At 52.2% G+C, this 23118-nt stretch overlaps 8 protein-coding genes and 1 non-coding gene across 9 annotated transcripts; 6 read left to right on the top strand and 3 right to left on the bottom strand.

The window, feature by feature from the left end:
- Nucleotides 1-157: 157 nt before the first annotated feature.
- CLUP02_08545 (uncharacterized protein) lies at nucleotides 158-1377 on the top strand (the record flags this gene model as incomplete). Its single annotated transcript, XM_049287533.1, has 3 exons — nucleotides 158-249; nucleotides 344-1014; nucleotides 1256-1377. The coding sequence occupies 3 exons, from the start codon at nucleotides 158-160 to the stop codon at nucleotides 1375-1377; spliced, it is 885 nt and encodes a 294-aa protein (XP_049144676.1).
- A 138-nt stretch (nucleotides 1378-1515) lies between these two features.
- Nucleotides 1516-3738, top strand: CLUP02_08544 (heterokaryon incompatibility protein; the record flags this gene model as incomplete). The annotated part of the gene is made up of 1 exon (XM_049287532.1): nucleotides 1516-3738. One exon carries the CDS (start codon nucleotides 1516-1518, stop codon nucleotides 3736-3738), a length of 2223 nt encoding a protein of 740 aa, XP_049144675.1.
- A 168-nt stretch (nucleotides 3739-3906) lies between these two features.
- CLUP02_tRNA118 lies at nucleotides 3907-3987 on the bottom strand. Its single transcript has one exon. It is a non-coding gene; the product is annotated as a tRNA-Gly (tRNA).
- Nucleotides 3988-4518: 531 nt separating this feature from the next.
- CLUP02_08543 (ubiquitin-conjugating enzyme E2 35) lies at nucleotides 4519-5155 on the bottom strand (the record flags this gene model as incomplete). The annotated part of the gene is made up of 4 exons (XM_049287531.1): nucleotides 4519-4697; nucleotides 4764-4895; nucleotides 4954-5042; nucleotides 5103-5155. 4 exons carry the CDS (start codon nucleotides 5153-5155, stop codon nucleotides 4519-4521), a joined length of 453 nt encoding a protein of 150 aa, XP_049144674.1.
- Nucleotides 5156-5947: 792 nt separating this feature from the next.
- On the top strand, nucleotides 5948-10632 carry CLUP02_08542 (WD repeat-containing protein; the record flags this gene model as incomplete). Its single annotated transcript, XM_049287530.1, has 2 exons — nucleotides 5948-6105; nucleotides 6165-10632. The coding sequence occupies 2 exons, from the start codon at nucleotides 5948-5950 to the stop codon at nucleotides 10630-10632; spliced, it is 4626 nt and encodes a 1541-aa protein (XP_049144673.1).
- A 2439-nt stretch (nucleotides 10633-13071) lies between these two features.
- On the bottom strand, nucleotides 13072-13714 carry CLUP02_08541 (uncharacterized protein; the record flags this gene model as incomplete). Its single annotated transcript, XM_049287529.1, has 5 exons — nucleotides 13072-13153; nucleotides 13219-13267; nucleotides 13330-13345; nucleotides 13415-13584; nucleotides 13696-13714. 5 exons carry the CDS (start codon nucleotides 13712-13714, stop codon nucleotides 13072-13074), a joined length of 336 nt encoding a protein of 111 aa, XP_049144672.1.
- A 5567-nt stretch (nucleotides 13715-19281) lies between these two features.
- Nucleotides 19282-21259, top strand: CLUP02_08540 (uncharacterized protein; the record flags this gene model as incomplete). Its single annotated transcript, XM_049287528.1, has 6 exons — nucleotides 19282-19344; nucleotides 19448-19551; nucleotides 19612-19818; nucleotides 19946-20002; nucleotides 20072-20808; nucleotides 20904-21259. 6 exons carry the CDS (start codon nucleotides 19282-19284, stop codon nucleotides 21257-21259), a joined length of 1524 nt encoding a protein of 507 aa, XP_049144671.1.
- A 32-nt stretch (nucleotides 21260-21291) lies between these two features.
- On the top strand, nucleotides 21292-21990 carry CLUP02_08539 (uncharacterized protein; the record flags this gene model as incomplete). The annotated part of the gene is made up of 1 exon (XM_049287527.1): nucleotides 21292-21990. The coding sequence occupies one exon, from the start codon at nucleotides 21292-21294 to the stop codon at nucleotides 21988-21990; it is 699 nt and encodes a 232-aa protein (XP_049144670.1).
- Nucleotides 21991-22224: 234 nt separating this feature from the next.
- Nucleotides 22225-22509, top strand: CLUP02_08538 (uncharacterized protein; the record flags this gene model as incomplete). Its single annotated transcript, XM_049287526.1, has 1 exon — nucleotides 22225-22509. One exon carries the CDS (start codon nucleotides 22225-22227, stop codon nucleotides 22507-22509), a length of 285 nt encoding a protein of 94 aa, XP_049144669.1.
- Between the last annotated feature and the right edge of the window lie 609 nt (nucleotides 22510-23118).

Below are 23118 nucleotides of genomic sequence, written 5' to 3'. Positions count from 1 at the left end.
AATCTTGCTTTGCGTCTGGTTCGGTGTGAATGAGCATGGCCTCGGAGCTCCTGTGAACTTTGGCAATATTATCTGAGGTTTTGATCCATCTGTAGATGGCATAGCAATGAAATAGAAGCCGAGAACCTATCCAGCCCAGCCAAAGATGTGTAGGTGAATGGAAAGGACGCGGGAGTGGAAATGGGACTCGACGACAACCTATCTCCGAAACATCTTGTTTGGTGGTTTAGAAAGGGGAACATCCGCCTTGTAATGGATTTGCGGTTTATATCGCGTGTGTTACTGTACTAAAGATATCAATCCCAAGCTACACAGACACCTTTGAACGTTAATGCCTTCAAAGGCCAACACCATCAACGATCAACATCATGTTCAACACTATCCTAAAAGCAACACCACGGCTTTACAGCCACTTGGCTACGAGCAGAATGATCTTCCCTGAACTCCAGACTCAGTCCAGAACCGCAAGAACTATAGAATTACATGAACGGTGCCCCATCAACACAACCAAGACATTATCAACCCCTTTCTCATCAGCACAAGAGATCCTCGAGGCCTCCATCAACTGCAATCAAAGCAGATTCGGCAGTCCTCACCAAGATAACCCATTCCAAGGCTTCATAAGGGGTTCAAGCAGAACCAAGGCGGTTTACAGGTATGAGGCGCCGAGACGGAAAGCCGGACAACAAGCAACATCTTCAACCACCTCCAGTTCATATCTATCATGCTTTGGGAACTTTGGAGGTCTATTCACGCATGTCGTTGAGGCTCTGGGTAACCCGAGAGAATATGCAATCAACCGATGGATAGATCAAGAGGAGGAGATTGAAAGGCTGCCGGAAAATCAGGGCGCGATTATCAAACGTCTTCAGGCCGTGGAAAGGCGTCAGGAACTTCACTCGTATATGGCATACTGCATTGTGAGTGGCTTTGTGCTCGCGACTGCTCTTTTGATTCTCGTGGCGTTTGCTGCCAGGGAGATCAGAGATAAGGGAAGGACGGTAAATAGCGATGGTAGACCTTAGTCAAGGGCGGAGAAGCTTTCTCCCAAGCATTGAGATGACCATGTGACCAAATCATTCATACAATTGCATGGCTTGATTTTTCGTCGCGCAAACTGATGGCAGAAGGGGTCACGGATTGAGCATGCAGCAACACTGGCACGTAGAATAGATACCCCCCAGTATCATCAGGGGGCGATCAATTGCCGTATCTCTCAATGGCCAGGCATTGCAAAGATTCTAATGACAAGTAGAGAAACATGTGTCTAGAGGTCTAGTGCTTACACCAATGTTACATTGTACGCTGAACCACGTACATGCACCTCCCAACAGGCAGGTCATGTGGCTATGTGACATCCACACCTGCTTGAAGTAGACATATGCAGCCTGATTTTCCAACTCTCAGTCGTTCTTTCGCTTCACTGCTTAGCTTGACTGGCTCTTACACTTCATCAATCTAAAGCATACACCAGTCGATCAAAACTCTTTTTCTCTTTTGCACCATCTTGGAATCATGACTGAATCACTGGCGGACTACCAGTACCAGGCTCTTTCAACGATCGACTCCATACGCCTTCTAAGCGTCTCGCAAGACGACAATCATCCCCATGGACTCTGCTTGTCTCTCAAGGAGGTCAACTTGGATGATGAACCGATCTTTGCCGCGCTATCCTATACCTGGCAGTTACCCAAGTATAGCAACTCCGAGCAGACACAAGAGCCAGGGCCGGGAAAGACATTTGATGTTGTCTGCGACGGCAGGTCGATGGAGATATCTGAGAACTTGTTCGACTTCCTCCGCACCATCCTCGATTATCGGTGTCTATCGGGAACCAAGGCAGACAGAGCTTCCTCCACGACTCGCAAGTGTCTGCCCAAAGTTAGAGCTGCTCTGGAAACCATGCCACTGTGGATAGACGCATTCTGCATCAATCAGGCCAACAGCGAGGAAAAGAAGCACCAAGTTCTTCTCATGCACCGCATTTACAGCTCGGCACAGAACGTGCTGGTGTGGCTGGGCCTATCAGAACCTGGATCCGAGGTCCAGTGGATCCACGACAGATTCATTCCTCGTCTATCTCGGGCACGAAAGGAGTCGGAAAGCATGAAAAAGCTGTTGCAGGAGGACCATTACTGCAGGACGCCCGAAGTTATCGATCAGTTGGGATATGACACATGTTCCCGGTGGGCCACGTCGTGGTTCATATTTGCAAAGTTCCTTAGAGAAAACCGCTGGTTCGATCGCGGTTGGGTCGTCCAAGAGGTTGCGTTGGCAGATCCAGCTCAAATACACATCATGTGTGGAACAGCCGTCTTGAACTGGAAGCGCCTCGGGGCATTTATACAATTTCTTCACGAGGCTCGATGGAGCCACTCCTTGGAAACACATATCGAACGGTCTTTCGAACATGTGAAACTGTTTTCCGAGATCCAAATCCTAAACAAGCCACGGAGTCTTAGCAGTAGGCATCTTGGCATCGGAGGCGGCCTACATAAGATCAACGGAGTCCGCCCACTCTTAGCCGAGCTTGTGTACTACACGAAAATCGGAGGCTGGAACGCGAGGTCGGAGTCCGCATGGCTCGCATGTGCCAGCTTCATCATATCCACTCTCCGCTCTTTCCAATTCGGAGACGATCGCGATCATATCCACGGGTGTTTGAGTATGCTGTCGATGCTTCTCCCCCAAGGTTTTCCCAGCCCCATAGTTCCTGACTACGACCGAAGTGTGGAGGACGTCTTCACATCTGTTGCAGCCTGCTTTCTCCAACGGCTTCCCTTACTCTCGGAACTCAGACAGGTCGGGAAGGAGAAATCACGCCGGAACACTACATTACCATCCTGGGTACCAGATTATTCAGTACCAAACTTGACGAAAATAGATCGCCATAAGCTATTCGACGTATCGACTAAGACTGAGGCAAGCCTCGATGTTTTAGAGGAGCACGAGAGAATGATATGGCGCTATCAACTTAGGAGGCCATCCGTCACCGGACACAAGCTTACTTTGTATGGTGTGAGAGTGGGCATTACGATGGGTAAAGTTCACGACCTCTTCACTCCAGAGTCTAGTTACGAGATGGCCTTGACGATGATCAGCTTCTTTCGAACTAGGCCATTCGAAGCCCTCTGTCGCCCTCAACTGAATATATGGGATAGGTTGGCAGCAGCAGTCCTCAACGAATGCTTGGAATTATACAACTTACACTTGCAGCCTATTACGCCTGGTCACTGTCTCACGTCTCGAACAGTCGACTATTACGTTCCGGGACGGCGAGAATTTGTACACAAACGACTCGACGGGTCCAAGGTGGGAGTATTAATCCAGGACGAAATCCATGAGTGGGTTGAACTATATGAAAGTCAGAATCGCCCCTCTCGTCTGAATCCCTTCCCTTTGGATAGAACCCCCAAGTTGAGTCCCTGCCCACTACATGTAGATACAAAGGTCTGGGAAGAGCTTGAAAACGAGTGTTTCTATCACACATCTAGAGGGAGTTTTGGACTGGGTTCCCCCTCTTCAGTGCCGAATGACCAGATCTGGCTGGCTGAAGGTGCTTCAGTTCCCTTCATTCTCCGCGAAGTCACGCCTGTGTCGAAGACTCACCAGGAGGGTACTCATCCTCCAATATTTCGCTATGTTGGAGACATTGAGCTCTCTGCTCTTGACATCTATTCTAGTGACTTCACCTTTGAGCGGCACCGATCGAGATACAAGGAAATCAACATTATCTGATAGATAGGTAGATGGAATACCCACACGTTCGTTGAACGAAGAGGAAATAGAACCCTGCTGACAAGATTTGTTTCCTAACCACCTCCCCGCCATACCTGAGTAACTTAGATAGCTATATGATGCAAAAGAGTATCTCTACTGGTCGAAAGCGAGCCGGGCAAAAGACAGTGCGTCGAGGGGGAATCGAACACCCGGCTCCCCGACGCTGCTGGGTGGCAACGGAGAATTTTACCACTAAACCATCGACGCGGCTTGGATTTCTTGAGTTGGAAGTTATAGTTAAAGCACCGTTCACTAATTTTGTGTCTCAATTTCGAAGAGAGCAGTCCTTCGTCACTCGATCAATCCGACACACGACTGTGAGAATACTAAGAGGGTTTCCCGTCTTCAGCAGATTTGTAGCCAAGCAGGTTGCTTCAGCCTGAAGTCAGATCGCACAAACTCATATCGCAAGCGCACCATGCGATGAAAGAAATCCTTCTCATTGTTGAAAGTCGTAAAGGCATAATGCATGGGTCCTCTCGTGAAACCAGAAAAGCTGACCGCAATGCCATATCTCAAGATTGCAACTCCAGGTCCTGAAACGTCCAAATCAGCCCCCGCTCTACAAAGTCAAAGACAGCAGGAGAGCTGTATCGTCTCTGCAGCATCCGCCTCAAAATCGGTCTAGGGAAAGTGTGTTTGCATTGGCTCTTGCCGTAGCTGTTCCTCCACGCGCCGTCGTCTGCCTTTTCTTCCAAAGCGCAGCATAGCCTCCCGCTTCCTCCAGTGTTTCCTCCTCTATTTGGGCACAGCGAATTTCGTGGTCCACTCTTTGGCCGTCGCGATGGCGGCCTGCTCGTCCTCCTTCCAGCTCTTCGCGACGTCGGCGGCGAGGGGGTCGTCGGGGTTGGGGGCGCCGAGGAGGGCCTGGATTGAAAGGAGAATAGTGCGGATCTGGAGGGCAGGGGACCAGTTGTCTAAACGAAGGTTTCTTTGTCAGCCGTCCTGCGTCAAACCTCCATTGTTCGTGTACTGCTACTCACTCTTCAGAACATCGAGACAGATGCGGCCCAGCTTGTCGACATTCGGGTGGAAGATCTTGGTAAGGAAGCGAATCTTGGGGGGAGTCATGGGGTAGTCGTCGGGAAGGAAGAGCTCGAGCTTGAAGACACCGCCTGTAATACCTCTTAGTTCTTTCCTATCCAGTCAACTTTCCGTAAATGTATTGCGCACCTTCATACGGAGATTGTGTAGGTCCGTGAATTTCGACATCGAAGTAGCGGAGGTTGTCCTCGTGAGGGACGGCACTGATTCCGGGTACCCTTTGAAGCGGTCTTTGTTAGCAAAACATCGAGATGTCGCTAGCTAGGCAGGAGACTTACGGCTCAGCCATGAGACGCTCCGTCTCCTTCACAATACGCTTAGGCAAAGCCATGCTGGGCGACAAATGCTCTGGAGATTGTTCGAGGGTGAGGGAGGAAAGGTATGGTGTCTGAGCTTCCTCTAGAAACCGAAGTTCAAGGCCAAGAAGCTGATGGCGGGGTTAAGCGAGTGGTGAATGAGATGGAGCTTCCTTGATTTCAACTCGCCGGGGAAGGAAGAAAGGTCGCAAACTAAATCGCAATCGGATACTCGGGATATCGGTTTGGAGCGGCGGCGACGAAGGTGACGAGTAGGCGGAACTGGTGGAGTGTTTCGAAAGGCAACCTTTGGGTATGGTGGGCATGTGCTTGGGAAAGCCTTGCTTGGGATTGCCCCGCGGGAGGGACCAGAAGCATGACACACTCCAGGCCTGGCTCGACGCTGTCCCGATAACAGTAAAAGGGTGGAGACTGACGGTGGTGTTAGCGAACTATCATTGGCCTAGAGGTCCTGGCGGGGAGTAAGTACACAACTGCAGACTTGCTGCACGAAGGTACATCATTCCGATTGTGGGTCCCCGACTGTCATCCCGTCCATCCACAAGCGTCCGCCCAGGATGCTCAGCGATGGATGCACCTGATCCCGTCGCGTGCATCAGCCTCTGAGCCTCAACTAAAGACCCTCGATATCAAGTTGCGATATTCCATCCAATCAAGACATCTCATCAGTCAAAGAGCAACTATCAGAGCAGCCTACATTGCGGAAGAACTCTCCCATTGTCGCGTGCTATCGGATCATGGCAAAGACATAGCGCCTACAGATGCCTTTCTGAGGCATCTCTCTCATCTGAGCCAAAACCGCCATCATGCCGCACTTCGACCAGCTTGATGCGCCGAAGAAGGGCAAGCCGATCAAGTCAGCCTTCGACAGCGAGAGCTTTGATGCGGATGGCACGATTCACGTCGCCGGTCTAGTAGGATCGGCGACGATAGCTCCTTCTCAGAGAGATGTTGCCTTAGCATCGTGAGTGAACTTGTTGTGAGGCTTCCGAGCCACTGAACCCCAGCTGACACATCCATTAGACCCGAAGGTTTATCCATTATTGATTTGGACTCACCTTACAATCCTCCTCGTCGACTCAGCAGTCATGGCTCCCCTTGGCTTGTCACTGATGTCCAATGGTCGCCCTTTGCCGTTCGCGACTACTGGGTCGTGTCCACTGCCAATCATCGCGCGCTTGTATGGAACCTCAACTTGAGAGATGACTCGACATCGGGGGCCATTGAGCACTCACTTCAAGGCCACAGCAGAGCCATCACCGATATCAACTGGTCCGCCCACCACCCCGACCAGCTCGCTTCGTGTGCTGTCGATGGTTACGTCCACTGCTGGGATCTCAGACGCCCGAGACAGCCTGTCCTTACTTTCTGCGATTGGTTTGCCGGCGCCACGCAAGTCAAGTACAACCGCCAGGACCCGCACATCCTGGCTTCATCTCACGACAGGTGGTTGCACATTTGGGACGAAAGACGACCAAGCGAGCCCCTGAAATCAATCGGCGCACACACCTCAAAGATCTACGGGATTGATTGGAATCGGACAACGTCAACCAAGATTGTTACTTGCTCTTTGGATAAGCACATCAAGTTTTGGGACTATGCGAGCGATCAAGATGTCCCGGATCGCGTTATACGTACCGAGTTCCCGGTGTGGCGCGCTCGTCATACCCCTTTTGGCCAGGGGCTCCTTGCGATGCCTCAGAACGAACCAGGCGACCTGTACCTGTACGACTGGCGAACACCTCCCAAGGACCCTGAGGAAGGGCCGACTGAGCCAGTAGCAGTATTTCCTGGCCACGGCAACCACAAGGCCAAGGAGTTCTTGTGGAGAAGTAGAGGGAGCATCACCGAAGATGCGCTAGATAACAGAGACTTCCAGCTCGTCTCTTGGGGAGAGGATAATGAGCTGCGCCTGCAGCAAGTCGACCCGTCTATTCTCGAGTCTGTGGGATATGTCAAGGGGATGGCGGCCAACAAGAATGTCGTCCTCACACGCAAAGGCGCTGCCTACAAAACTTTCCGAACGGTTGAGGACACAGTCAGCCGAGACAGGAGGAGTGCCACAATGAGCGATCCCCGTAATAGCGCGCAATACCGTCAGAGTGCTCTGACTATGGGTATGCGGTCTGGGCCGACAACCTATTCCAAACTTGGTGCGGCTTGGAAGGGCTCATCAATGAAAGCCAAAAGCACTTCCAGAGAGATGGATCGTAGCCAGGCACATATCGGCTGGATGAAGGGAATCATGATGAACAAGCGCAAGACATCTACAGACAGCCCTAGAAGGGCAGATTCAAAGGACTCTAGCATGTTCAGCCCAGGTTACATGGACGATGACAAGTGGGGAGAACCAGAGACTATCCAGGAAGAGTTTCTCCGCATCAGCATGCAGCTTCCCAAGGTCAAATGGGAGCACATCGACATGGATAACTTGACGCTCAACGCATCCCTCAATGGCCCGTGGGGCGCCAACAGCGACCCCATCTTCATAAAAGTTACAGTCGACATACCATCTAACTATCCTAAAGCCAAAGCACCAAGATTCTACATTGAGAAGACCGGCTTCATGTCAGACAAGACGCATCGGAAGATCGAGCACGAAATTCATGAGCTTTGCCAACAGTTTCTGGAGCGAAAGCAGAATTGCCTGGATGTTGCTTTCTCTTATCTGTTAGGCGAGATCGACCTGGCGGCGAGCACGAATTTCTTCAAGAATGTGAAGGATCTTGACGATCCATTAGACGGCCTTGGTTCCGAGAGCTCTAGCGAAGACGAGAACGATATCCCGGCCGGCGGTTCCGCATCCATGTCTCAAGAATTGCCTCCGAACGCAGAGGCCGAAAGCACCTTGGCACCAAACAACAGGCCTACAATTCCACCCTTGCCACGGTTCTGCGGTGCCCGGTTTTCCAATGACGGGAGGCTGGTGTGCTTCTTCCCAACCAAGGAAGAAAAGGCAAGGGCATTGCTATTCACGCCGGCAGAACCCATGCGGGAGAGGTCAAAAGGGGAGCCTGTATTCGCCGGTTTCGGCCGTCTTGCGCATGATTCTCCGCCTGGAAAGCGATATGGTAACGACGAGATGTCCGCTACAGACGAGCAGTCCGACTCTGATGTCTCCACCGGTTCATCCTCTTCGAGTGACTCGGAATCAACATCTATCAACAAGATGAGCCTATGGTATCAGCCTCGACATCGTTTCAAGCGAACTTGGAGTGACAATCGCTCTGTTCGATCAAGCGGTGGCGGCACGGGAGTGGGAACCGGAACCGGCACAGGATCGCTTAGAAGGCGACCAGGCGCAAAATCGAAGAACGTCGTCTCCCTCCACGACTTATCGGATATTCTGCCTGCGAAGAAGGAATTCGCAGAAGACTATGCTATATTTGGGGATGGTGCTGAGGTCTGCGAGCACAATGCACAGGTCGCAGAGAAGCATGGCTGCCAAGATCTGGTAGATGTCTGGCGCTACCTCTCACTGATTCTCCGCCGAGATATCCCACTGGAATTGTCAAACATGGACCGTCACCAAAACTCCATTCTGATCATAGCCAGAGACGCTCTTGCGCGATTCCGTCACGAGGGTTCGCCGGTTCCCAAGACGATTAATGGCAAAGACACTGCTGACTTCAACGGGAGAGTGAAGTGGGGCAATCATCCGCTAGCGAGGGATTTCATCAGCGATCTCTTTGATTACTTTGAGAAGACTGCAGATATCCAGATGCTAGCTATGTTGTCCTGCATCTTTAGTGAAGCATTCACCGAAGACAGTGTTGCCTACGCCGAATCGCACCTCACGCAGCCAGACACACCGCTGCCGATGAAGACTCCGGCATTTTCACTCGATTACTTCCCCACGGATGCATCTCTTTGGACTTACAACACTAGGAGTCAGACAAATTCAGCCATCACCACGCCTAGAACATTGCACACACCAATCCGATACTCTGGGTCACAAGGTTCTGCTGAAGAAATGCTTTGGACTGGGGACCCAGGCTCAAACTCTTACTCGTGCGGCGAGACACCGCCACCAAGGGGTAAGGAATATCTCGGGGAGGGGGATCAAACGCCAAGTCTCTCCACGTCGCCCAGTGGAAGGACGCTGTCGAGAGCCAACTCGGGTCTGACCTCGAGCTTCGCTATCAACTTTCCACGACCCTTCAGCGGTGTTGCAACGGGGACAACGACCGCAGCATCATCGCCGCCTAACCATGGTCGTAAGAGACCGAGTCCAGCAGAGACCATATTGAGCACCCTCGCCCCCAGTGCACCCGGTGCTGTCACTTGGGGAGGCTCCACCATCATGGGCGACTCGGGCACGGCTCGCACCTCCCTCTCGGACGACGAGGTTTACCGCGACGATCTATTCTCCATGGTACCTATCGGAGTGTCTGTCCATATGGAGGATCAGACCATATTCGATGACGACGGGTGGATGACCACGCCGCTTCTAGAGGCGACCCGCGCTGACATGTACGCCACGTATCGCTATGTCTACGCCGAGATTCTACAAATGTGGAATCAGCCTCTGGCTCGCCTGGAGATTATGAAGTTCAACGTGCTTCAGCAAGGCCAGGGAGGGACTGGCTCGATTGACGATTTCCATGATACCTACAGTATCGCCGATACTTCGACAACAATCCAGCAGCATCACCACGATCAACAGCACCAGAGCCATCAGGCCCAGCATCACCAGCAGCAACCGCACAATACCTCCCCGATCCTCCTCGGAAAGAAGGAGCAGCTCCAAGCTCTTGTCGCTTCCGGCCGCGGTCTCGACGTTACCGGCGTATGCCGCGTCCACGAGACCCAGCTCGAGCCTCTGAAATACACTTCCGCCTCCGCGACTCGCTCCGGCGGCGCCGTCGGTGCGTGTGATCGCTGCCGCCGCCCGCAGTACCAGCTCCTCTGCGTATACTGCCGCGAGCCCGTCGACGCCCTGTACCCGCCGTGTCTAGGCTGCGGCTGCGCCTTCCACGAGGCGTGTCTCGCGGAGTGGCATGCCGCCGGCGAGGTTACCTGTCCTGCTGGCGACGAGTGTAACTGCGTAGAAGAGGCGTCGAGCGGGCAGGTCGAGTCGTGGGCTGCCATGATGGGCGCGCTGAGGAAGGGTCAACAGCCAGCCTCGGGTATTTCTTCTGCTCCCTCAGGAGGCGTCATGGGTCGCGGATTCGTGCTGCCGCCACCTACTATCGAGGAGCCGGATGACGAGGAGGTTGAAAGGGGCGACTGGGAGAGCGTGGCGAGTTCCGCGGGGATCCCTAGCCGGATGCAAGGGGGAGGAGCGGGTAGCGGTGCGGTTATGAGTGCCGCGCGGATCAGTCTGGGTAACAGGCTTAAGAAGTCTGCGGGCGATACCGCGGCTGCTTGGTCCCGTGCTTCTAGTTTGAGAAAGGGTAGGGGTGGTCATCCGGGAGCTGGGGTTGGACCCGACCCCGGACTAGGCAGCGGGAACGGAGCTGCTGGTGGGACTTGGAGGAGCGCGAAATGATTTGGATGTATGATTCTAGTGGATTTTTGTATTATTGTTGTGAGCGACGGGTGTTTGTATGAATACCAAGATGATTTCAAAGAGAGCATTGAAGTCCTCAGCTAATATTATTGATGCCGTGGCCTCGTAACGGATCAGCCATGGGATACTGAGCTGATCGCTTAGCCAAGAATCATTGTGAAGAATATGTGAGTGGAACGAGTCAGATTGAATCACTTTGGAAAGATGTCTGGCTTTGAGGATGGTCCGCGGGGTGCGTGACATTGGCGGGTTGATGGTGACTCCGAGGTGTGACGGATATAGACTAGACACCTCCGACCTTTCTCAGCAGCAGTAAAAGGGACTCTTGCCCAGAAGCTTAAAATGGTTATACCCCTAATCCTGAAGTGCAAAGCTATCGAGCTGCAGTCTGTGGGTTCGAACCCACAAGCGATCACTATTTCGATGTTCTCTTTTGCCCTTTTTTGCAAGAAGCACGATATTCTTCTAGATTTTGCGTCGTGATCCGCTACCGTATAACAGTATTATTAAATATGTCTTTCTAATCAGGGCCAGATTACGCCACCTCTTCGCTGTGAGGATTGAGGGTCTACAATGAGACACCCAGGGCCGATGACCTTTGTGAATTGGAGATTTCATACTGTTGAAAATGTTGAAATTGTAATACTCCTTTGAGACGCTGAAACGGTAATGAATAGGGGTTACCTTGACTCCAAAAGACGTCGAAATGCCGTCAAGTTCGCAGTTATTAGGGCGCCGTGTCTTACTCGGTCATCCATACCTACTGTTTTCACACTTTATAGGGAAGAACATAGCAGGCCCAGCATACACAGAAAAACAAAGACACCTCGTATCACAAGAACCCTGGTCATGTTTTCTCTCCTCCTCGGCGACTGCTTTGTGACCTCATGAGATACATAGTAAAGCTGCTGGCTTGTAAGTCCATCAACATGTGGTCTGAGCCCAGTCCCAGACGTCGGGTCGGCAAGCCAGAAGATACGCTAGACGCCGGCTTGTCGATCTGTGGGAGGTCAACACTTAAGTACAGCGACCATCCCAGGTGACTGTATTCATGTCTTTATAAGTGTTTATGAGATTGAGAGACGAGATAGATGCCTCTACTCTCGCCATATCCGCACGGCGTTCAGCTATGGTGGCTTGAAATTCTTCTTCTATTTGACGCTGTCTACCCAAGGTACTTACCTCCTGCCTCTCGCCTCTCGGCCCCTGCCTCCTCTTGCCTCTTGCCTCTTCTTACCTCCTACCTCCTGTCTCTTGCTTCTTACCTCTTCTTACCTCTACCGCTTGTCTCTTGCCTCCTTTTGGCTCCTCCTGCCTCCTCCTGCCTTCCGCTCTGTACCTAACCGAATGCTTTCCTGATGGGGGCGCCGTCTAGTTCGAGGGATATATAAACACGTCTCCCCTCCCAAGACTCTTCTTCTATCTCTCTTCTTCTTCAACACCAGACTATCATGTCAAGCACAGTCCCTCTCTCCCTTCCCCATCTTTTTAACCATCCATGTTTGCTTGTCTTATGTTTGAGACTCAGAATGTAGACCTGCGAGGGTCAATGATCATCACTGTCCCTCTCAATGGCCGCTAGTCTTGTGAGCCACCTTTTCAATGGTGGTCTCGCACCAAAGTTTGAGCCAAAATAAATTTTGCTTTCTCAGCACCGACCCGTTAATGGAGGCGCGGCGGTGCACTGTGGTATCGGAGGGTTGGACCGTCGAGCCACCCCACGACGATCACCACGCGAGCAAGGCTTCGGCAACCCGATACATTTTCCCACGCCATCATCTGTAAGACTTCCTAAGTGATATCAATTCCTGTAGGGTGTGATTCTCCCCCGTGCAAAGTTGTAGGCTCAGTATTCTTCTGCAAGTCATGCCAGTAATGCCAGGCAAAGTGGCACACGGTCCCGTGTATGTGAAGATTTCATCATTGCCCGAGTGATTGTGTATGGTTGCCCCAGGTGTATGCAAAGCAAGCAGGCACATATGCAGGCACTGCCTCTCAGGATTCCGATCTGTACTTTTCCGGGGAAGGGGGGGGGGGGGGGGGGGCGGTCGCAAGGCCTTTCGCGAAGAAAGCAGAAAGAGTGGTCGAGAAAACAGAAGCAAAGATGAAGATGAAGACAATGATGACGAGACAGAAGGGACGATGGCAGCGTATCTCGAGGTTTCTTTCCATAGCTATGGCCGCATTCGAGAGAAAAAACAACGAGTCGATGAGGTGAAAATGATCGAGGCCGCACTTGGGGCCGTCAGGCAACTCCCAGGAAGAGTCCACTTACAAGCCTCCCATTCCTGCTTTCCATCTTCGGTCTCAACATAAAACAGTGCCGGAGCAGATATAAGGCAGCAGGATCTGCTGTAATCAAAATACTACTTTTCTTCGGGGGTGGGAGCAGGCTTCTTGAAAGCTGGATGGTTCTCCTTAGCGCCGCTTCTCGGCCTCCGGCGAGCTGGGGGCTTTCTGGGGGACACCGGTGTCCTGGTCCTTCTCCGGATGAATCTGCCTTGGCATTCTCATTTCAAAAGGAAATCAGTCCGATGTAGCATGGGAAAGGATGGTTGCATTTACCTCGTCGATGACGATGATCTAGAAGGAAACTTTCCATACCGTAGGTTGCCTGACGTGTTGAGGAATAGGGGGGAGAGAAGAAAAAAGGGGGAAAGGAAGATTTTGACGAACAGTCACGTAAGGTCGCCTGAGATTTCTCAAGGTCAGATTTAATTGAAATGTCGGGTTGGCTGGCTGCCTATCGAGGTATTCCAACCTCCATGGTGCGAGAGCGGGTGGGGCCCCACCTTGATTTACCCTTGTCAGGTACCTGCAGGCCAATCAGAGGACCGGTCGTTGACGACTGGAGAATGCGAACGGAGATGGGGATGGTGCAGGGCAGTCCTGCGTACGCCCACGTACCTTCGGCAGGTAAATCTCTCGTCACTTTTGCTCAATGATAGTTCCGTCGCCAGTGTAATCCTTGCGTGATTTCTTATTTGAATTTTATGAGGGAGATATCTTTCTGCAGAGCGATCAACACGCTATTGAACTTACACGCCGGTAGATGAGCCATTGTTTCTGAACAGACTTCTGAGATCGTGTTGAATAAGTGACGATATGTTGAAGAAATAGCTTTGGCTACGTCTTATGAGTCACAATCCTAGTCGGGTAGTCCAACGCGTGATTCTGGACTCATTCGCAACCAGATCATTTTCCCAAGTACTTCCCAGTGAGGCTTCACTCATAGTTATGGATACGTGTACCTCGGCTTTATATACGATCTTGTCTGCCTATTAATCTTCGGTGAGCTAGCAGTTTCAAAAGAGGTTGGCCAACTCAAGCAAGTACCTTGGCAGCGGTCCATCCCTTGTGTACATGTTACGAAATCCATCAAGGCCCGAAGCCACTGTGTTGGACTACCTCTTGGGTTAAGTCCAGGTGCATGGACGTAGTGAGATGCGTGTTAATGCACTGTATTTCCCGTATTTAACTTCTTTGTAGGGAAAGGGGACATGACCTAGGTAGAGTAGAGAAAGGGATTTTCGTTACGACAGAAGCAAGAATGATGTCCATGGGATGAAAGGGGGAAGGGAATTTCACGTACCTCGTCACTTTAAGAGTCGGTAAGCCCAGACAACCTAAAAAACAAGAAGCCCGACACGATTGGAGCCGCACTCGAAGGCCTGAATCACCACCCACCTGGATAGCCAAACCGCCACCACACCGCCCACCGCCCGCCCATCGACCCTTTATCTACAACTTCCTCTCCCTCACTTTTACCTGCCCCGGGGACGCCCGGGAACGCCTTAGCCTAGCGGTAAAATACCGAGCAGAAAATTCCCCCAGGGGGGTGGGGTTTTCATAGGGCCAGTGTTCAACACCCTGAGCCCGAACTTTTGGGAGAAATTTTCTAGAGATTTTTTTTGCTCGTCGCTTGTATTTAATCATTTGATGTTGATTAATGCTAAGACTGAGTGCTTATAGAGTTCTTTTCTGTGTTTTGAGGCGAATGTGGTGATGACGGTTGGTTGAACGGTTCATGAAGAGGTTCACTTACTTTCTCTCATTCCGAGGCTTCCTTCTGGGTGTTTACGTATACAATATGGCGGGGAGGTATAAGTCTGGAGGGGTGGAGAGAGCCATAGACCCACGGTGTCGATGAGAAACATCCTACCTATTTCTTGCCTCAGATGGCACCGCGTTTCATTCCTACGTAGCATAGGAGAAGCACATGGGAAGCACATGGCGATGATCTTGTGAAAAAAGACTCTCCATCTCAATGTCGTAGGCCGCCCAACGGTAGTTTCACCATCGATTCCATGTTTCCACGGGCTTCTCTATACTGAAGTAAGAGAGAGAGATGCTCTGTCCGTAGTGCCATCGCATCCGACGCGTTGGCCCAACAGACTGCTCACCGTGCGGGCCGGCCATCTTTTGATCATCTTCCTGGTCAGGTTTTCAGGAAATATCTCAAAGTATTTCTAGATACCTCTGGAATACCTTTCATGGCCAGGATCTCTCAACTTCTAGCACAGAATCCCAGACGATATTTATCTCCAGATTGCTGTAGATTCCGATGCTATTGGCCTCAAGGTCGACATATCAGATATCTGTAATCACGGCAATCCACCCGAGCACTATTCAAAGAAGAGCTGTATAGAGCATAATTAGTATAAGAATATACAATATAATCCGCAAGACGAAGAAGCAAACCTGCAGACATCAAGTGCTACAGTTAGACCAAGCCCCTGAGCCTGGCAATACTTTCTAGACCCTCTGATTATCAAACTGTAGGGACATTGAATGCTTTTACATTTGGAGGACTCTGAAATACTTACTTCGTATGATCAGATTCGTAATGCAAGCTCTCATTTCTGCAAACCGTCTTTTCTGAGGCTGCCGTCTGCTCGTCAGCCCCACGATTACGGCACCTCTGACACATTCCTGCACCACGCCTGAACGATGACGACGAAACCGCAACTCCTAGTTCATTCTAAAGCTCAAAGTCTCGTCGTTGATACTCGAGTACACCAGAGTCTACCTGAGACGTGCGTTTGTCACCCAGCCGTGCAATTCAAGGTACCGTGAAGGCAGTACTGGCCCTGGGTTATACGTAAACAGACACGGCGACAGGAAGCACGATGTGAACCAGCTACTGATTACCTACGACTCGCCGCTCATCTCGTCCTAAACTAAGCCTTTCTTTTCACACAGTCCACCCCGCCCCAACATTTCGTACTCCCCTCCACATCGATCCCTCACGTCACCTACCTCAACCAACCCACAAAAAGCAGCATCAACAAAAAGCAAAAACATACAACACCAGGTGTTCGCTGGTCGTCACCGACCCAACTACTAATCCGGCCCTCATTGGCTTATCTATGGGAGAGCGGACGGGATCCCGAGTTTTCCAATGGGTATGGTCGTATGTGATGGATTGAGGGTATCGTGACGTACAAGGCACTTTGCTTAGCCCCAAGCGGCGGTCACCACAACCCATTTTCGTGCAAGTATGAGTCGCTGTCGTGACTGCTACGGGCCGTATATCCCGTGGCATCGACTGCGAAGATTTATTGCGACGAAAAAAGTGACAATGCAATGGCAGTGGACCAGAGCGTCCTGTCCCGTTTTCTCTGACTGACCGTGTGTGTGTGCATGTGTGAGTGTCATCTCGCTCGGATCGTTTTCTTTCTCTGCAACGAGGTTTGTACACTGTTAAGCCTGTATCTCGAGGTAGCTCTGATTTCCATTTGCCGTGCTAGGGTAAAGAATCACGGTCTAGCCCTTCACTGCAGCCACTCGCGGCATGGGCCTCCAAGTTTCGCCTTACCTACGATTGTGTAGCGAGCGGCGTTTGCCTGTTCGATGCCACAACTCTTCTCTCGCATTGATGCAAAACATATCGCAGGCGACAGGCGAGAGTGCTGACTCTTGTCCATCGGGCCGCGGGCACCACCGTCGAGGATTGGGGTGTAGCCAGCTTTGCCTCCGCGTCTCGGAGACCAATTGTCGTCCGATAGGTTCCGCGCCGGCCCGCGGATGGCCAGTGCGAAGCCACTATGCAACTCGGGCCCATGACGGCAAAGGGTCTGAGGTTCGGACCTCGGTGAGAGTCCGTATACTTCCTCGTCTATGGATGTTTTCTGCTCCTCCAGCTGGGGGCCGGGGCGAGGTCCCGAGCTCCCACAGTCCCGAGAATTGCTCCGCCGGCACCGTCACGTAATCTTGAAAGTAGCAGCGGGCAGCGGGCAGCTCGCGATTGAGTCATGGAGGCTGTCTTTTTGTGCACCTGGGAATTTGCTTGGGCTCCGTGTCCGACTGCCAACGCCGGGTGATGCGCGAACCACGATACGCCAGCACCGTTCGGACCAGGGTAGGAGAAATGGGGTCATGCCTGATCGTTTCTGGGTCTATCAGCGCGCCGGAGCCACGTTCGGCGCAAACGCTCTGACATTTCTAGCCAGAGTGGACAACGGTGTAACATCGTTGCTCGTCTGCTTGTGAAGAATCGGATATTAGAAAGACCCAAAGAGGTCGAGCCAAAATTCAGGAAATCCACGATAAACCCATGATGAAAATGTCATGTTTTGACGATAAGCGCGGCTGATTTGGATACGGCCTAGAGGAAACAAAAGTCAGAGGTACCTGCATGTCCGTACCGGCAATAGGGAATGTGTTTCCATGTAATGTTTCAACGCCCTTGCTTGCAGACCCGGGCAGCGGGGATGAACTTTTTTGCCTCGTGATGCGTGCCAGGCTCTTGGAGTTACTGTGGGCTGCATGAAACGGCCCGTGTCCTTGATAGGCATTTCCCATTGATAAGCCACGATACGGATATACGATCAAGTGGGAAAGCTCAAATTTTCTCGTCCAATTCTAAACTCTTGGCCCTGGTCTCGGGCTAGAGCAGAAAAAGCATCTTGTGCGCGGGACCTTTGAATCTTTGAAGAAGAGAAGACAGGAAAATGCGAAATAGGGGTTGCCTGGTCTGATTTCTCGTTGGATGGGGGCGGCCAGGGACCACCACGCGCTCAAGGATCAAGGATCGTGGGCCATGGTCGTGGGGATTGGTGCTAGCGGCCTGCCTGCATGCGAGGAGATTCGGAATGGAGCCGTTTTCCTGTTTGGGAATCCAATGTTTCTCGCTTGACCGAGAAGTCGAAAACGCGATAAATAACCGTACGTGAGACTGGGTTAAGGCAGAATAGCCAGTCAGCATCGCGCAAGCCTTGGTAATAATTCACGGGTGTCGTTGACTCGTGCTGGATGACGATCTTTCTCGCACCATGGTCGTGACTGTCGCATGAAATTTGAATAGCGTTGTCGTCTTAAGCCTTGCGACGATCGCCACATGAAAAAATTCCGATAGCTAGCCGAGTAGCCATGCCATCAACGGTATCCGTAGGCGGCCTCGCCAGACCAATGGCTGCAAACCCGATCAGAAGCGGGATGGCGGAGGGGGGCGTTTGACGTTTGTAGGAACAGGCGGCGAGCTGTAATGCAGCTTCCCTTGAGTATCCCCGTTTGCGGCAGATAACCCAGGTTAACTTGGACTGCTGAAACGGGATTATTGGCGACACGGCTCGGCGCATCGGCTCCTTGAGCGTTTGCTTGGTCTGCCGGACCGTCGAGCACACCGGACCATTTAAGACGGGGTCACGTCTCTGTACTTGTAGGGAAGGCATGGAGCTTCAAACGGAGGCCGGGTCATGGCCGGATTGCCAGGATGTTAGAGAGAAGGTGATATCTTGTTGGCGGAGCTGGTTGGATGTGGTCTGCTAGCTCAGGAACGGACCTAAATCATGGTATTAGGCGGCGCGCGGCGTGGACATGGGAGTCAGTAATGGCCCGAAGGAGAGAAAACTTGGAAGACATGGTGTGATGGTTTTACATTTGCTAGACCCAGCGTAGTCGAGACAGAGGAACGCAAATGTTTAGCAAATGACTGTGGTGTTGTTCCGAGGAATGCTGGTGCAGATGACAATCCGGTGTTGGCGCTGTAAATCTACACGTCGTATTAGAGTAGAAGGGAGTAGCGGATGGGATTACCGCGTGCCAGACAAAGCTGTTGAGACGCGCCAGTATGCATCCATCAGACCTTGATGGTGATATGTATGGTGTGCAGCAGTGTGGACTGAGTAGTGCAGCTAAGAGGGTGTGGTGCAAGTTGTGCTAGTGCAGGTTCACGGACAATTTGCTGCAGGCGTCGACTCGGTGCATCTTGGATCGTGTTTCTCTTGCATATCAGTGGCTGTGAAGCCAAGCTTTCCATGTCTTTTGCCGCAGCTTTGAAGGTAAGAGTGTGACAACCATGGACGGGACGGCACAGTCGAGAGTATGGCAGAGTTGGCACTAAGGTATTCGTATGGCAGCTGAGAGCAAAGAAAGCCCCTGCTGCCAATGACAGGCTCTGTGACTCGGGAGACACCGCCGATCATGCTAAACGTTTGACGTCTAGTCGAATGAGATGAATTTGCAGTGGAAAATAAGGTAACAACGTTTGGTGATTGGAGAAGTCGATAATGCGAACTCTAAGATTACGTGTTGCACGTCGGGAAATATGCACTTAGGTAAGCAATGTTCATGCAGCAGGCAGTGGCATCCAACCTTAGGTGGGTAGGTACCTAGCTGGGAGGGGCGATGGAGGAGGGGAAGGGACGGACGGGCATGACGGGCAAGATGCCACGGACACTACTGACTTTTGTTGCCGCGGAAGGAAGAGAGATTAGAGAGGCAGGCACGATTGGTGCATTGGAAATGGCAGGCAGTGGAGGCAGGCAGGCGCAATTGCAATTGTCAATGTCAGTGCCACTTCCAACTTTCACGTGGGCTCTCGGTCCCCGTTTTCGTCTTGTGCCTACCTGATGAGGTCAATCTTCGCACGGTTAGAAGAACGGACGTCTGTCTTATGTAAGTAAACAAGCAGAGTGCCAGAGCTATCCAGAATGGGGGGCACAGATGTTGGTAAAGGTCCAGCCCGGCGCCTCAATCTGGCATCTTAAACTGCCATCCCAGCAAGGCGGAATGCCAGGTTCAGGTCGCTTCCCGAAAAGATCAGAACACCAACCTGAAGCAATGGGGCTCCGGGGTTCATTCGTCTATGAGGGAGACTCGAAGGGAGCAGAAGAAGAAGAAGAAGAAGAAAAGCAAAGGGGATCTACGGAGTATGTGTATTCCGTACGATGCATGGAATAATCCGCAATTCTGCTTCGCGCGGACTTTGATCACTCGGGGGCAGAGGCAGAGGAAAGAAAGGAAAAAAAAAGGAACAGCGGAAGAAAAGACGAAGACACCGAGTTGGCAGGCGCATCCTTGTCAGACGACCTCACTTGCGTACCCGGACACCTCTAGGGGCCCCAGGGTGAGTGCGACGCCATCCCACCCGTCGGGGAACGACCTGGCAGTCCTGGGTACTGACAAACACGCAAAGTGCTGGACCCCTGCAGGACATCTCAAATCCAATCCAACCTATCCATCCATTCACCCATCCAGCCCAGTCCAACTGGACGAGCAGTCCAATCCCATTGCACAATCCCGCCATCCAACGCCCACGCCAGCACCAAGCAGCACCAAGCACCAAGCAGAAAAAGCACCGGGCAAGCAAAGGGAACGAACCAAGGGCAATCGTCCACCTCAGTCTACTGTCTAAGACTGCCCATCCAATTCAATTCCCACTTGACCCCCGACTTGCCGTTCCATTCTTCTACTCCACCGTCCCCGGGCCTTTCTTCCTCTCTTGGGCCTACTTTCTTTCTCACTCGCCGTCTCGTGTCGTTTCGTCTCTGGCCACTGCAGCTCCCCACGTCCTTGGAGCCCAACTCGATTCGACTTCAAGTAGAGCCAGCACCGCTGTTTGTGCCCTCTCGATTTGCCCAAGACTTTTCAGTCTTCGCCCTCACTACTGCTCAGCCTATGGCTACGATTCAAGGCCAACTCAAACACCATCGTGGCTCGATACGACCGCCTTCAACCTCGTCGTACCGATACCTAGAGACCCAATTCGAATCCCAGCACGGCGGCTGTACATAGCCCGAACCTGCTGCACCAATTTACCTTACTCCGTACACCACCTTACCTGCTTCGTACTCCGTACTGCGAACCCTGCATTTATACGAGTACCTGGTACTGTACACTGCATCGCCTGTCCACCATTCCTCCTGCTCCTTCGTGCGCCACTGCACAAGACGAATACCCAATCTCGCTCTGAAGCATACCCTGCATGCTGCCCGTACCGTCACCAACCTCGACATTCACTCTCTCAGAACCCTTCACAATTCGGCTCCGTTTTCCCTACGAAATCCACCAGATCAGCGGATCCTTCCCTACGGATACCACTCCTCCCAGACTCTCTTACGTCGCACTCGCTCTCTTCTCGTCCACAACATCCACGCTGTCCCACCAGACCACAACCCGCACTCGCACTGGGTCCGATTCGACTCCCCCTGCTGCTCCGTACAACGACACACGCCACGGGGCGAACCGCACACACTGCCTGTCACGCGTTCGTTTGTCGAGCTGGCTGCTGGCGGATCCTGCAATTGCCATTTGCAAACCTCGCCTTTCAAACGGACCCATCCTGGCCCAACCTCGCTTTTGCATCAACAAAGTCAATTCATGACACAAACCTTCTGATCCGCACCATCGCCCACCATGCCTTCCACCGGTTCTAAACGATTTGAGCTCCCCAAGCTGGACTTCAAGTTCGGCTCCTTGACCGAGGGAACCAACATCCCCCCGCCGCTCCCCAGCCCTGTCCAGGAGGTCCCCACGCCTCCCCAGACCCCGCGTGTGAGCGAAACCAAGGACTCCGGGTCCGCCGTCAAGGAAAAGGTCGAGGACAAGACAAATGGTCATACGGCAGCAGTCCCAGGCTCGCCCGCCACCACCAATGGTACGAAAGGAATCTCGGATGACACACCACTCTCTCCAGCAGCGTCAAGCAGACAAGGCAGCATCCGTCGTCTCTTCAGCCGGACATTACTGAACCAAGCATATGCAGAAGGCGAAACTCCGTCCGCCCACAATCGTCCCATGAGCCGTAGTCAAGGCAGCATCATCGACGAGAAGAAATCGAAGCGAAGCAGTGGTTGGTTCAAGAGGTTGAGGACCAGCGAATCCTCCCCGCCACAAAAGCGATCCAGTGTCGTCTACGAGCACCCCAACGTCAGCGAGACCAGCAGCCAAACGCAAAGCAAGCCGCAGATCCCTCAGTCGCAGGCACAGGCACAGGCACCTCAGGTCCAAGGACCTCCGCCGCCCATGATCCCCGAGCTAAGCGCCCTCCAGGCCAGGCTGGACGTAGGGGACGGGGGCAGTCTTGGAGACGACTTATTCAAGAACATCAAATAATTACTGACTAGATGCGGACAAATTCCGACACTAGTTATGACTAATATCTGCAGAGCTGCCGGTTTTTGGAGTCGGGAACCGGCTTCTTTGTCGAATGCGAAAGAAAAATAAACCACCTTATATACGCCGACGAGCGAACGACCGAATCCGAGCGGATGCACCAATACGATTTCCTAGCGTTTTCTTCAAGTTGAACTTCATTTCGAGCCAGGGCTGGGAGACGAAGAGGCGGGGATGGAACGGAGCAGATGTGACAAGGAGCGGAGGCAAGATTGGAAGAAGTTATGCAAGATACCCAGCTCGCGCCGCGGGCTCATTCTGACATACGTTGTTTACACTTTCTTTGTTTTGTGTGTTTCTTTCATCTCATTGCGCTGTCTGGGAGGTACAGGCACCATGGAACCCGAATCTCTTTTTCCTTGCGGGCTCATTGGTCAAACCCTTTCCTACTTCTACGACTTACCTTCTAATGTACATGTTGATGTTTACGGGTTTGATGGAGAAGCTTGTAGGGGTTAAGAAACGGTGGCGAGGCTGACGACCGATGGAGGAACGAGAAACAACTCGAGCTCGCGTCACCTTTCACAATGGCACGAGACAGTGTGCAACTATCAATTGGCGAAGATGCTTTGGGCTTAGCCACGATGGCTGAAAACGCCAAATCACGGAGCAGTTGGCCAAGTGCATCCTGATGCCGCTGGTGCTTATGTGGCAACCGCAGCAGTAATAGAGACTACTTTTTACCACCTACCCTGAGGTTCGCCACGTTTTGAATGGGTGAGAATATCAGTCGGCTTGTAAGGACCGACGCAACGAAGCGAACTTGGTGAGGAAAGAAGATGGTGACAGATGGACCCCGCGTCATCCGAACCTGACGCTATGGCCCCTTGAACACATCATGTGGCGAGAGGCTTGCATCTGCAGGTTGTTCTTAGCGCGCAGAAGAGCCTAGCAAGGCCATGGCTAGTTTTTTTCTGCTGGAGAACGATGCTGCAGCAAAGTAGATCGCTAGAACATGTCACCATGCATTCTCGACGGTCCGCTGGAAGCTCGCTTGTACCTGTGCGGAATAGCGTGCTGCCGGACCATCTGTCGTACACGACCATACCGTATTCCCCGTGGGTCCGT

This window comes from Colletotrichum lupini, chromosome 4, assembly GCF_023278565.1.
Source record: "Colletotrichum lupini chromosome 4, complete sequence".
Classification (NCBI taxonomy): Eukaryota; Fungi; Ascomycota; class Sordariomycetes; order Glomerellales; family Glomerellaceae; genus Colletotrichum; species Colletotrichum lupini.
This window is presented reverse-complemented; position numbering and strand designations above follow the sequence as displayed.